This window comes from Ruditapes philippinarum, unplaced genomic scaffold (genome assembly GCF_026571515.1).
Source record: "Ruditapes philippinarum isolate M1 unplaced genomic scaffold, ASM2657151v2 ctg8677_1_1_1_1, whole genome shotgun sequence".
Classification (NCBI taxonomy): Eukaryota; Metazoa; Mollusca; class Bivalvia; order Venerida; family Veneridae; genus Ruditapes; species Ruditapes philippinarum.
In genome coordinates this window covers 28,112-43,843 of record NW_026862421.1, presented here as the reverse complement: position 1 = coordinate 43,843, position 15,732 = coordinate 28,112, and the positions used below count along the sequence as shown (strand labels likewise).

The 15,732-nt window shown below is 32.5% G+C and overlaps 1 protein-coding gene across 1 annotated transcript in view; it reads left to right on the top strand.

Moving 5' to 3' along the window:
• The window catches only part of LOC132719032 (gamma-tubulin complex component 6-like), a 38,360-nt gene extending 27,284 nt beyond the window's left edge, over positions 1 to 11,076 (top strand). The window contains exons 21-31 of the mRNA XM_060702770.1: positions 66 to 253; positions 711 to 888; positions 2,528 to 3,230; positions 3,797 to 3,886; positions 4,353 to 4,509; positions 5,104 to 5,245; positions 6,225 to 6,419; positions 7,085 to 7,217; positions 9,588 to 9,804; positions 10,154 to 10,350; positions 10,655 to 11,076. Of these exons, the coding sequence (XP_060558753.1) occupies positions 66 to 253; positions 711 to 888; positions 2,528 to 3,230; positions 3,797 to 3,886; positions 4,353 to 4,509; positions 5,104 to 5,245; positions 6,225 to 6,419; positions 7,085 to 7,217; positions 9,588 to 9,804; positions 10,154 to 10,350; positions 10,655 to 10,743 (2,289 nt within the window). The 3' untranslated portion in view covers positions 10,744 to 11,076. The remainder of the gene's footprint in view (positions 1 to 65; positions 254 to 710; positions 889 to 2,527; positions 3,231 to 3,796; positions 3,887 to 4,352; positions 4,510 to 5,103; positions 5,246 to 6,224; positions 6,420 to 7,084; positions 7,218 to 9,587; positions 9,805 to 10,153; positions 10,351 to 10,654) is intronic.
• Positions 11,077 to 15,732: the final 4,656 nt, after the last annotated feature.

Below are 15,732 nucleotides of genomic sequence, written 5' to 3'. Positions count from 1 at the left end.
ATGTTTGATTTATTTATTCTTTAACCTTATTGACAAAGACATAAAAAATACTTTTTTTATTGCAGTCTGGGATGGAAACAAGTCATACGCTGACAGTTCGCCCTGCTAGCCCTACATTGCCAAGATGGGCAAGAAAAGGCCTTCATGGACCTACAATTGAGGTGATTGATGACGGAGAACAAGATGATGGGGAACCTAAACTGGAAGGGGAAGACAAAAATCTCCCTAAATGGGCTCAGAAAGGATTGGAAAAGTATGTGTTTCAAAGCTTCTTTAAAAACTGTTACAGACAAATACGATGAAATGCGCGTGTGCGTGTGATAGGTTTACTTTAAACATATTATTTTAAGCTTGATTGCAATACAAGTTCTTGCAACTTATATTAATCACTTTTGAGTCTGCTTCCTGAAACCAACTGGTACTTGTGTCATATGAAGAAACATCATTGTGACTGGAGTAGACCTTGAACCCATGAGACCTGGGTTGAGAGGCAGACACCGTAAACTTTAGACCACCACTCCACTACCTGGTAATGTATGGTCTCTACCTGCAACTCATACTGGTTACTCTGACTAGAAAACTGTTCTTAATTTTGGGATCATTGTTGTGACCCCTGGATTTGAAGTCAAAGAGTGTTAACACTTGACTACTTGGCACTGTTTAAACTCTGTCATCCATGTATGTTACTTCTATTTCTTTTGTTATAACAGGTATGGTATTAAGTTGAAGAGTCCAAGCCTGCCTAAAAAGAGTCCATCCCCAAAGAAATCTCCGATGCAACCTATGACCCCACGTGGAGGAAGAAGTACACCGGCACGGAGAAGTTTGAACTCGTCATTTCATGTCAATGATGAGACGGAGGAGGTGGTCTCTAAACCCAGTATTCAGGTAGTGCCATTTTATAACATAGTAAATGACCTAGAAACAGTTATTCTCAAATGTTCCTGAAGAAGTAGAGCATCAAGCAGAAGTTAAACATAATTATTTCTGCCAGTATGAATACCACTGAGTATGTTCAAATGTTACTTAAAGTGAGGTCTGTTTTGTAACACCTGGCTACTTACTACATGTATTTAGTTATTTTTATTCAATCTATTAAGATCTTTGAATAAATGGCATGCTGACCTTTTAAAAACTTGTGATGAGATTCGTTTAAAAAATTGTTTGGATACAGTTTTTGTTCGGTTTCTAATTTACGCATATAATTTTTTCTGGCTTTTCTGTGATTTTATTATAACTTTCCTGTCACATATATGTACTACAGCATCCTTAATTTTTTAATTAGTCCCCTACCGGTTTACCGGAGGGGACTTTAGGTTTACCCTCCGTCCGTCTGTCCGTCCGTCCGTCTGTCCGTCCGTCAGTCCGTCCGTCCACAAAACTGGATCCCGCGATAACGCAAAAACTACTGAAAATATTTTAATGAAACTTGATATATGGATAGATGGCAGTATGGAGATTATGCACGTCTTTTTCTTTTCTTCCTATCTTGAAAATTCTGGTTGCTATGGCAACAAATAGACTGAAAATATGGCAAATTTTACACATAACCTGGATCCCGCAATAACGCAAAAAGTACTGAAAATATTTTTATGAAACTTGATATATGGATAGATGGCAGTATGGAGATTATGCACGTTTTTTTCTTTTCTTCCTATGTTGAAAATTCTGGTTGCTATGGCAACAAATAGACTGAAAATATGGCAAATTTTACACATAACCTGGATCCAGTGATAACACAAAAAGTACTGAAAATATGTTTATGAAACTTGACATATGGGTAGATGGCAGTATGGAAATTATGCACATCCTTTTCTTATCTTCCTATGTTGAAAATTCTGGTTGCTATGGCAACAAATAGACTGAATTTCAAGATTTCTGATTCTAGTTTTTAAGTTTTTTCACTATAAGTTCTTTATTTCTTAAGGTATTTTCTTCAAACTTTAAATATAAGTTGCTTGTCATCAACCACATCATATGTGACAAGGTTTACAACTCTAGCACAAAATTTATCAGAATTACCTCCCTTGAACTTAAAATTTTCATGAAAAAAACATTGTTTTTTTTAATAACTTCTTTTTCTGAATGTATCTACTTCAAACTTCATATAAATGTTTCTTATTATCACTCAACATTTGTGAGTGTTCAATACTCTAGCAAGACTATTTCCAGAATTATGCCCCTTTTGAACTTAGACTTTTTTTTGAGAAATTGGTAACTTTTTACTCCAACTTCTTCAATCATGATAGGACTTTAAAAATGTTATATTTTGATAGCAGGGATGTTTAAAAAACAACTTTAGAGTGTCCTTCAGTCCGTCTGTCTGTACATAAAAACTGTTTCCTGTGATCACTTTTAAAGAACTTTTTCAACAAATTTACTTAAAATAGGAACCTAAGTGAATGGCCAATGGCCCTTCAGAATGTTGCTTGGGCTCCTACCGGTAGGGGACTTATGGATTGCTTGCAATACTATGATAATTGCTTGTTTTTTTTGTATTTCAAATTGATGAAATTTTTCATTGCAGACATTTGAGAATAGACATGCTACTAAAGAATCGGAGCTAGAGGAGGAAGAAGTTGCCAAACCACATGTCAAAATGGTAGGCGACCATCATGCTTCCAAAGAAACTGTTGATGAGAAGATCCATCCTCACATTAAAACTGTCTCAGATAAACACATTTCCCAACAAAGTAAACCAGAAGCTGAATCTCGACCACACATCCGGTCTTACGATGACCGACATGCCAACAAACTTTCAGATGAACCAGATTATGATGGCTTACCTAAGCTTAAACTTGGCGTAATGCAGTCATCGACTGAATCCAAGCCTATGGAATGGAAAATTAAGAAACAGAATGTATTCGGTCATGTGTCTGAGATCAGTAACTCGTATGATTTTAATGTTCCAAGACTGAAAAAATCTGCTGTAATGTCAGCTCATAGAGAATCAGACTGGTCTACTGATTTTGCAATAAAACCAAGAATTAGAATCAACAGGAAACAAACTGCAAATACACAGTCTGAGGAAGAACAGACTCACAGAGTGGGGACAAAAATGAGCAACACTATGTCTGCCACAAAAGAGTCAGAATATATAGATTATGAACAGAAACGAGTACAAATGTTTAAGGAGAGAAATCTGTATGGTCATGCCACAAACTCAAGTGTTGAACGACTTTTGTATGATGGACAGTTTGGCAATAAGGCAAAAGACACTGATCTAGAGGGTTTGTATGCATGTATATATGTATATGTTGTAGAATCAATAATATTACCTGAAATTTCATGATTATCTCATTTATCTCCCTCTATTCATATATTTCAAAATATTGTGCGAAGGAAATGTTTTGAGATAATGTTACATCTTACATATCATCATTAAGGACTCCCGACTTCACATGGGTCACATCCCATTTGCATGGGTCTGGAAATTTAAAATCTTACTTTTGGATGTTAAGGTAAGATTTTTTTATGTTTGAATCAAAGGACATCCCTTAAGAGATAGAAGGAGGAACATATTGTGAGCAACCTGTCTGTCTATGGGCAAATTAAACCTTGGCCATATCATGATCATACTTTAAGCTAAAGCCCTCATGTTTAGACAACTTTTTTCTGGACTACCACATTATTGGAATAGATGTTAGAATGACTTTTACACCTTATCTAACTTTAATATTCTAAGGAAAACTTGCATCATTTCAACGAATTACCATTGTATTTTATGTTCACATCTTGTCAGCTAAAATATTTGTGTTGAATATTAAGACACTTATTAAACATTATGATATTATAGTTTCAGAACTTCGAATTATTCCAAAGTTAGAAGAGATAGAATGGTTGACTAGTGAAGTTGAAAAATACCAGGATGACTTTGATATTCTTAGTATGTATTTTATATAAATATTAGATATAGAATTTATTTTTGTTGAACACCTTATTCAATTTTAAATCTGCCAGTAGCCAAGTTTGTGTATGAGGTTTGTTTTGCTTTCAGCTTGTATCTGCATTATGTGTTGTTAGTTTTAGAGATTTCATCACGATAATATTATTGTGATACAAACATTGTATACTGGCTGGTTTATCTTTATTTTCTTGACATTGAGAAGTTACTCTTACTACTTGTGTTTAGAAAGTTACTTTTTACCCTGACCCTTTCAGAATAGAAAGTGGTTAGTAATGAAAAGCTAGGCCAACCTGCACATCCCTACACTCTGAGCATGCTGTTTAACCCCAATATTGATAATGGATAGTTCCGAAAATGAAGATGGACAAGTTCATTACAAAAATTCTGCAGGTTTGGGTTTTAATTGAAATAATATAGACTGTATCAACATTTATCTCAATTTCAGACAAGCCTCCAAGAGTAGATTTGTTATCCAGTCTGTCTGGTATACAATATGGAAGCATTGGTAATTATGAGGGTTACCATGGTGATATTGAAGGTTACCAGTATCTACCACTGAAAACTGTCATTAAATCATCTATAACATCAGCTTTGGAGACACAGTAAGTGTGATGTTTGTGTCATTCTAAAATCATATCATAAGAAATTGGCTCATAGATTTTGCATTATAATTTGTGTAAAATTATAAGGAAAAAATAATTTCATACAATTAACATTCCTATCGGCCTCCATGACTGAATGGTTTAAGTTTCCGACTTTGAATCACTTTCCCTTTGAATCATGAAGTTTCTAGATGGTTAATTTTGAGTGTCGGAGTGCTGAATGCTCCATTTTGGGTCATCCACGACTTGAGTGGTTAAGGTTGTTGACTTCATTAAGGATGTTGGCATCAAACACTTGCCCCTCATCACTTTGGGTTCAATCGTGCCATGTGATGAAGCTATCCAACTAGCTAACAGGATGTCTGTGGTTCTAGTCATTGGCCTGCTCTTGCTTGCAATTATGCATTGAGAGGAACCTGAGGTCTGCCTCTACAAATAATACAGGAAAGTCACAATCAATCAGTGGTCAATTTTAGTATTTTGATATTTAATTCCATTTTACAATGAAATATTCCAAGTTCAAACTAGGCGTCTATTACAATAATTTAGCTAGGTTAGGTGTTATTTCATGATGATTTTTGTGATATATTTCAGAGTATGTTTGGTGAATGAGAATTTGGTGAAATATTTCTTCGGTGAACTTGAGATAGAAGATCATTTTATGGCACTAAGAAGATACCTATGTATGGGGGATGGTGATTTTTCTGAAATACTGTGTGATCTGTTGATGGAAAAGGTTTGTACTGTTGGCAAAATAGAGGGAGCGGGACTGCAAGATTTTGTTATAAGATATTCATTTCTAACAATTACATGAAAATAGGTCATGTAAATCCTATAATTCTGATGCGCCTGCATTAAGGGAAGGACAGCCTGACTAGTGTTTTGACTTCTTATTAAGTAAATTGTAGAGTTATACATATAAATCACTGGCTTGATTTTACCTTTGTACAATAAGTGTGTGTGTATATACATGTATACAGAATTTATGAAATTTGTAATGATAAATGGTAAGGTATTGTCATATAATTTTTACCTTGTCTGTTTTGAAAAATAGTTCTAGCTAAAATGATCCCTGTGTCATCATTATGCAAAAACTTCAGTGTACAGTTATAAAGTTATCAAGATGAAACTTGGAATGCTTGCTTTTAACATTACAAGGTGCATTTGTTAGATAACAGGCATAATTCTGAAAGCTATATTTATGGAGTTATGCCCCTTTTTACTTTGAATTTTTGTCAAAAGTGGTTATTTTAACAAAAGAGCATTAACATCACATGAGGTGCTCTTGTTTGTACTTAAAAACAAATGTTTTTTTGCAATATGATTAACATGAAATGATTTAACAACTTATATTAATGGTTTAAGATTGATATAAAAAGTGTTTTCATGCCTCAACATTAATGAATAGATTTGGGGACATGTTTTCATATTCTTTTGACCTATTTGTCAGTGTATTGCAGATCTTTACATCATAGGATTGAGCTTTCTTACATGTAACAAATTTAGCATTCGTTGTTAAGAATATGAGATAGAAAGCATATAACAGGAACCAATATTAATATTTTACTGTGATAGAGATAGAAAGTGTATAACAGGAACCAATATTAATATTTTACTGTGATATATTTCTCATTGATATATTTAATATGTCATCAAAAATTGATATATTTTTGTATCCTATCTAGAGGAAAAAATCACTTTGTTGTTATTTTCAGTTGGGAACAAATCCACGCCCTCAAGATCTTGTCAATCCGATGTTCCTAAATAACTGTCTCAATAAAGCCGTCCGTCTGTCTGTAAATGCCGATGATAAGTATGCAGATAATGTGAGTTTTATGCACAAGTATCTACCTCGAACCCTCGAACATACATCCCCTGATCTGTTTGACTGTATACAATTACATTATGAGGTAAGAAAAATAATTGTATACAATTAATTAATTAATTGAGATATCTTATTTTAATGAAGTAAGTAAATTGACTGTATACAATTACATTATGAGGTAAGAAAAATAAATTGTAAACAATTAATTAATTAATTGAGATATCTAATTGTAAAACAATTATCCAATGAAGTAGGTAATGGATACAATTAAGTAAGAGATATAATTGTAAATAATTACTTAATGAAATAGGAAAATTGATTGTATACAATGTTACATTTGATGTAAGAAAATGTACTTGTAAACAATGTGGGGTAAAAAAATTGACTGTTTAAGTTTAAAGATATACTATGCTCAGCCTTGATTAAAATACTTTTATTGTAGAAATTTATTAAAATCTGTGAAATCGTTACTAAATATGTCTAATTTGAATAAAAGAATGTACATGTACAAACTATGTATAGCAAGCTACATTTGCTAGTTGTAAATCTTTATGTCATATTTCCAAAATACTGAAATACACAAATAGATTTTAATATGTATGAATCCTTCATAATCATTTCTTAAAATCCTGAAGAAAACAGCAGAATAAAAAAGACTTTTATTAGTCGCATTACATTTCGCTGGAATATTATCTCTTTTTCTTCTACAGTAACAAACAATGATTTACACATATATTTGTTATTTTACAGGTGAAATGGCCGTTAAACATTGTGATTACAGAAAACAGTTTACACAAGTATGCCCAGGTGTTCTCCTTTATGTTACAACTAAAAAGAGTAGTCTGGGTACTTAAAGATATATGGAACAAACTTAAAAGAGATGGTAATATTTTTTATCTCTTGAACCTACATTTTCAGGAATTTTTGTTAGATAGATTGTCCTTAAATATTATTGTCACCTTTAAAATAAATACCATTGTTTCTTGCTTTTTATACGCCCGTTTGAAAAACGGGACATATTATGGGAACGCCCCGGGCGGGCGGCGTCCAATTTTGTCCGGAGCATATCTCCTACATGTATGGAGGGATTTTAATGAAACTTCATATAAATGTTCACCACTATGAGGAGCAGTGTCGCGCACATGAACCAGGTCTCTAGGTCAGAGGTCAAGGTCACACTTAGAGCTCATTGAAAAATGCTTGTCCGGAGCAAAACTTCCACATGTATAGAGGGATTTCAATATTACTTGGCACAAATGTTCACCATTGTGAGGCGGAGTGTTGCGTGCAAGATTCAGGTCCTTGCGGCCAAGGTCAAGGTCACACATAGAGGTCAAAGTTCAGATAAAAATATGAAGATGTGTATATGGACCATTTAGTCATCATTTATTGAGGGATTGTAACACAAATGGTCATTATCAAGACTATGGCTGTGATACATATAATTAAGGTCAATATATACAAGGTCAAGGTCACTAAAGATGATGAAATATCCAGATTTTGTAAATAGAATTTAATCAAAGGGCGACAACAAAGTTATTACTTTGTTCATAAATGACTTACACAATTACTCCCCTTGATCTACTTTCACTTTCAATTCTAAAAATAGAATTTAATCAAAGGGCATGAAATAATCCTCTTTCTTGGACTTGAGTATGTTCTAAAGAATGTAACATTTATTTACACATGTTTCATTCATTGGTCAAGATTCTTAACTGTGATAACTATGGTGTTCTGTAGACTTGGTATTTGTTCATAAAGATCATACAGTAATTACCTTATCAAATGTAAATACTTTCTCATAGAAATTTAATTATATTTTAATTTTCAAGTAAATATCAGTTCAGCTCATTCAAAGATTAAGAATTGTAATGAAATGTATTTCCCTAGAATAAAATCGTAAATCAGAATTTTTTAGTTATTAAATTACAATTACATGTACTTTTTATACGCCCGTTTAAAAAAAGATAAAAATATGAAGATGTGTATAGGGACGATTTAATCATCATTTATTGAGGGATTGTAACACAAATGGTCATTATAATGACTACGGCTGTGACACATGTACTTTAGGTCAATATATGCAAGGTCAAGGTCACTAAAGATGGTGAAATATCCAGATTTTGTCTGGAGCATATCTCCTACATGTATGGAAGAATTTTTATAATACTTTATGGAAATGTTCACCACCATGATATGTATTGCTCCATGCATGATCCAGGTCTCCAGGTCAAAGGTCAAGGATACACTTAGAGCTCATTGAAAAACGCTTGTCCGGAGCAAAACTTCTACATTCATAGGGGGTTTTCAATATAACTTGGCACAAATGTTCACCATTGTGAGGCTGAGTGTCGCATGCAAAATTCAGATCCCTGCGACCAAAGTCAAGGTTACACATAGAGGTCAAAGTTCAGATAAAAATTTGAAGATGGTTATAGGGACCATTTAGTCATCATTTATTGATGGATTGTAGCACAAATGGTAACTATCATGACTACAGGTGTTACACATTTAATTTAGGTTAATATTTGCAAGGTCAAGGTCACTGGAGATGATTAAATATCCAGATGTTGTCCGGAGCATATTTTCTACATGCATGGAGGAATTTTAATGTTACTTTTATAGAATTGTTCACCACCATGAGACGTAGTGCCCTGCACATAAACCAAGTCTCTAGGTCAAAGGTGAAGGTCACAGAGCTCATAGAAAAACACTTGTCTGGAGCAAAACTTCTACATGCATAGAGGGATTTCAATATAATTTGGCACAAATGTTCATCATTGTGAGGCTGAGTGCCGTGCATAAAATTCAGGTCCCTGCGACCAAGGTCAAGGTCACACATTCTGTGCATATCTTCCCTTCTGATTTGTTTTAAGGTTCATTTAACAACACAGTGCCAAGAATAAAAACTTGCTTGCTAGATAACACTTATCCATAATGCCCCCATCTCCATCTAAAGCTTTTTCGTAAACGGGCGTATTTTGTGACTATGGCACCCTTGTTATTTTTATAATTGCCATATTACTCTTTAAGCATGTAAGCATGAAAGCTGTCTGTAAGTTTGTCAAGTTTATTTCTTGAAAATAACAGATTTTTGTTGCTTAATGTATACAAATCACAAAACCTAACATAAGTAAATTTTACTACTAAAAGTTATGTTGCAACCCACTTATATAATTCCTTGATAACAGCTTAAGATATTTTTTCCCCAAATTACATAGATATTCAGAAAGGATTGTATCTTTATTTTCAGCAATTGTTCACAAGCTGGACCGGTTATTTGAGTTCCGGGAAATACATTTGTTTCGTCAGGAGATGCAGCTGTTTGTGAAAGTTATGCAAGAGTATATATCGCATCAGATAGTGGACGTCACATGGCAGGAATTCCAGACGGCGCTAGCCAAACATGTACACAATGTCGATGATCTTCACCAGGAACATAACAAATACCTCGATAATGCTCTCTTTAGGTAAAATATATCTCTTATTAACCCTTACCAATAACCATGATAAATACACGTATCATAAATGGACTTGTCCATCTTTCAATCTGGACAAAAAACATTCATCTTTTGTAGGGAAACTTTTCAAAATAAGTACTGACGGAATAACAAACTATGCAGGACATGATCTGTCTAGCACAGATGTTGCAGTATATCTTGGTTTGCACTGGTTGCATAGGTAGCTTCAGTTGCTGCCAGCAGGCTAAGAGTTTATAGGACTCGAGTCGTTAACTGTGTGGAATATCGCCATATGACCTATACTGTGTTGATGCAGCATAAAAACTGCTTTAAATTCTATCATTACATCATTTTACAGGTGTCTCCTGACAAAGAATGCTTCTTCATTGATGAAGATAATTCAAGATATATTCCGCCTGATTCTGAAGTTTCACAGACAGTTGTTGTTGGGAACATGGAACACAAACAAAGATGGTCACAAAACTCACAGTCAACAGTCACGAATGAAACATACATATAAAGTCTTCCATGAACATTCAACATTCCTGTTCAAAAGTTTGTATATATTGTCACTTTTAATCATGCCTATATATAGAATTTTAAATGCTATTATGGAAGGTAGGTTTGTAGCTGTGGCTACATCAATAAGTTACAAGGTTTAAAGGAGGTAAATTGATGGATTAACATTTTTAGAAAAATAGAATTCTGCAAAACTTTGTTTAGCGTGTTATAATATTTACAACATTAGTCATAGTTTTAAATGTGTTATGTATATATCACTGTATTTTTTTTGCCTTAATTAAGTAAAAAGAAAAAAAAATGTTATGATAAAATATATGTTTTTTTGTTATATTTACAGTTGTGAGTAAGCTTGCAGACCGAGGGTACGAGCCTCATCTTCATGACTTGCTGTTGAGGCTTAACTTCAACCATTACTATGACAAATAAAGTCTCAGAACCACCAATAATGATAATGATCATCCAGTACCAGGATTAGTTCATTCCAAGACACTTTAGATATGTCTGATCTGACAGTGTAGTGGTGAGATACTTCAGTGCCAATGATGTTGTGATAAACCTGTGATATTAGTGTCTATTATAATATATATGCATGTATATATATTTCCCTATACTTTCTGCCTGTATCACATACACAAATATGACTAGACAGAAAAATGTCCTTATAAAAATGTGATCTAGATTGACATTGCTGATGTTATATTTTGAATAGTTTAGATTCAAGTATACTTAAATATAATAAAAGTGTCATTGTAAAAGTATCTTGATCTGTTACTTTGTTTAGTTCTCAAGAATTTTACAAGAATGGATCACACTTACCACATCAGCTGAAGGGCCTCACTGGCTGAAAGACCTTGTCAGATCCTCGCTTTGTAAAATCTAATTGACTCAATTAAAAGCTCTGATCAAGGTTCTCTTATGAATCCCCATTACATTGATAGTAACTAGAAAAAAATCTTAAAAGTGAATGTGGTACTTAGTTTTAAGTTCATAAAATCAGTGATAGGTGAGCTCTGTATTATATATGGTGTTCTGTTAGGGTCATTGCTAATGAATAAAGTAATTTCACGAAAGTACAAATATGCAAAAGTATGAAGATGAAAATCAGAAAGTATGATGACTAATATGTGAAAACACAATGACGAAGACATTAAAGTATGAAATTTAATAATAGCATACTTTTATGTTTCCATCGTTTTCATTTCAAATTTTGTTCTTTCAAAAATCAATGGCTCTAACAGTACACCATAGCTCCTTAATTGTAAAGTGAAAGATTGAGTGATCATTGATAAACCAGGCTAACTGTTCTTAAATAATATTATTGTAGATTAGGTAAAATATGTAGCATGATGTTCCTGCCTTTAAAATATAGTAACTACTTAATTGATGACAACAGCAATGAAAAACCTTTGAATAGAATGAACAAAATAAAGGCTGACATCTTATCAAAATATATTTCTTGTAATATTGAATGAGTAAGTGTAACTTAATTAACACTTGCCCAACTAAATATATCAACTTGTCAATACAAAACTGTTCATCATTTTTAGGGACAATTTTTTAATTAAGAAGTAATTGAATAGAATACAGACCAGGATCAGTGGAAGATCAAAGACTGAGCCTGTCTTTGGGTAGAATCAGTTGCAGCCAGCAAGGCTAAAATTTAAAAGAGGCAAGTTATTAAAATACTTTGTCCGAGTTTAAAATTGCCATGACAATTACCATGACGCATACATAGTGCTAATTATGTGAAGGAAAATTTATAACCTATTACTACATTGTTTACTTGTTATTTAAAATATGTTCATAATGAATCTTGAGTTGCATTTTTCTGTATTTATATTTTTCTAGTATAGATCTGATGTTCTTATTTTGATACAGATTTGTAATGTTACAATAGAAATTTAATACATTTTTGAAAATAACATACTTTTGTTGTCTATTTTATCTTGTTTTTTTATTGAAATTAGTGGTACGTGTTGTGTGGGTGATAATGTTCTGTAAATGTAAAAAAAAAAGAACATTCCTTAGTATAAACATTTGCTATGATTTAAAATTTTGGTTCAATCAGAATTTGTTTAGTTCTTTTGTGTGGAAAACTACAAGAGTATATATAGAATCACTCTCGAATCCATTCCTGGAAGCCAACCAGTGCTAAGTAATAAGAGTGTTAAGTTTCTTGCTCAAGGAAACAAATGCTTGACCCTAACGTGGTTTTAACCCTCCTGGCTATAGTCTGATGTGTCATTCACTCGGCCACACAGTGGCAAAACTTTGTTAAACTGACTATCATCTATTTTCATGCCAATGTATAAATTAGTGATGTAATTTTATCCTTTGATGACAGTTTTTATCCGCCTTTTGTAGGAGGTAACTATAAATTGGGGTTTTGTTATTTTCATGATTTTATGCCAAGTTAAAAAGAGGGTTGGTCTATAAAGAGCTTATTTTCTGTATTCAATTAGTGATAAAACAATAGAAATGTATCAGTTTGATAATCTAATTTAATATTTCTGGAAAACAAAATGTTAAAATAGTTCTAAAGCGATTTTTATGAACATATATGATGAACAATTAATATATTTTTGTCTGGAACACTTTCTTATTTTGTATAAATTGATATCTCATATAGGACCAACAACAACTGTGGATTATTTCTTTCGTGGTTTGTTGTCACATATGATACTAAATACATGTACTATCAACATAATTATTTACAGATTTTCAATTACATAGACCAATTTACTTTAACATATATTTGGTCATATTTCGGCGATCCGTCCTATTAACTGGGATTTCTGGATAACAAACTAAATATCCGCAAATGACCGACTACTAACATGATTTTTTATTATCGATGTGAAGACTCAAAATAGAGATATTTCGCCTCGCCCTAGAATCGAAGAAGCAACCCTTCAATTACTAATCCGGTGCTCTCCCTATTGAGCTTCGCGGGGTTATTTAATACAGACCATATAAAACCATGAAAAACCATTTGACGATCGATACAAGAGCCACGTGTTAGGATAGACTTAAAATTACAATTTGCCATTAACAGCATTGTCGGATACCCACGGTGAAATGTTAACGGTTCGGCCGTAATGCATATACTGATAACGACGGGAAATGTAAACGTATATTGGAATGAAATTTGATAACATTTTAAACGCGTATATCTAACTTAAATGTTTATGTGCGTATATTTTGTATTTATATTTCAACTGCAGACGAGAATTTTGATTTATATAAGTTTAAAGGATAAGAAAAATATGTGAAATATGGAAAAAAAGATCTGGAAAGAGGGAGATCCGTTGGACGCTATGAAAGACTTATGAAAGATTTTATACCTTGTAGGTTGAAGATTAACCTCTAAACACCCAGGTAGGTCACATTATAAAATTGTTGAACAATTGAAATACAACATATTTATTCATTGATATTTTGCTATATTCATTAATTATCTGAATATTTATATGTTACTATTTGCAGACGATATGGTGGTATTTACTACAAATGCACAAAGTCTCCAAGCGCAGCTAGATAGTTTATACGTATATTCTGTTAAATGGAGTCTGAAAATAAATGTTAAGAAAACAGATATTTGTGTATTTAGAAAAAGAAAAACAAAAATTGATAATAATTGGTTTATTAATGGTGAGAAAATAGAAGTTGTAGAAACATTTTGTTACCTTGGAGTTAACTTTAAGTATAATGGGTCTATGAATGATGCAATGAAATCTTTATCAGAGCACGCATTAAAAGCTGTGAACAGCCTGTATTCAATCTTCTCAAGAATAAAGTTTGATGTTAAGACTAAACTGTTGCTCTTTGACAGGATGGTAGAACCAATACTACTATATTGTGCTGAAGTCTTTGGTATTTACAATACAGATGTTCTAGATAGAATTCAAATGAAGTTCTGTAAAAAGATTCTAGGTGTTAAAATGTCTACACCAAATATGGCTGTACTTGGAGAATTGGGAAGATATCCGATATCTATCTTATGTAAAGAGAGAGTTTTGAACTATTGGGTGAAATTAAACAGAAATAAAAGTTCGCTTATTTATAACATTTTTCAAACTGCAATATCAAGAAACATACAATCAAAATTGCATATTTATGGGCAAAACATGTTAAATCTCTTCTAGATTCTCTCGGGTACGGCTATATTTGGTACAATTTCAACGACGATATTTCTATGAGTATCTTAAAATGCAGATTAAGAGATCAGTTTTAAACAAGAATGGAGTGGTTCTATTCGTAGTATGTCCAAACTTGATTATTATGTAAAATTTAAGAAAGAATTTGGTTATGAAAAATATCTTGATTTTATTGAAAAATGACTATTTGAGAAAACTATTTACATGTTTCAGATTATCAGCGCACTCGCTAGCTATCGAAACTGGGAGATATATAGGAACTGATAGAATAAATAGAATTTGTAGATATTGCAATTGTAATGTCATTGAGTCAGAGTACCACTTCCTTATGACCTGTCAAAAATATTCAAATATTCGTACCAAATACATGCCACATATTTCGTGGCCAAATCTTAATTTGTTCAACCGTATGATGGGTTCAAATAAAAAGAAAACTGTATTGAATATGTGTAAATATCTTAAAGAAGCATATACTGTTAGAAACGATGTCTTATAAATGTACACTTTTTCTGATCACTATGAATATATATGTATATGTGTTGATAAATATTGTTTCATATAAAATTGCTTTATATGTTTGTATATATGATCAATATTTGAAGTATTTTTTCTGTTCATTAGCCAAAGGCAAGTTTTTGTCGATATTTGCTAATAAAAGTTGTTGTTGTTGTTGTTATTCAATAAGTACCTGAGAGTCGCATATATTGATCTACTATATGACATTGCCTATTAGACAATCAATACAACCAGTGTATGTATTTTGCAAGATATAATATTATACATTCTACCAGTGAAACTAATAGGATCCCCAAAGAAAGAGTATATAAGATATATTAAATCAATTTGTGGCCAAAATTAATAAGAAAAGAAGAAAATAACAAAGCTGTATTACTAGAATTTCACATGACACCTTTTTAATGAAAGAACAATTGCAAAAGAAAAGAAAACAAGAAACAAATTTAAGGCATTGAGAAAATAGGAACTAGTGACATTTATTAGAAACTTAAAGCATAACCAGGCTGTCAAGCAGACCCTACTTTTCTCTACTGTTTGAATTTTGCCATAATTTATCAAAAGCAGCCCTATAATCCATTATTTTTAGAATGCCATGTCATCAAATATAAAGAAATTAACATTATTTTGTAGAACAATTTTGTAGCTTCTAATAAGACCCTTATTTTCTATAATTGGAATTTAAAATTCAAATCATGTAGAGTTTCCCCTGAACCCCTATTTATGGTTGCTTGTTATCTTATAC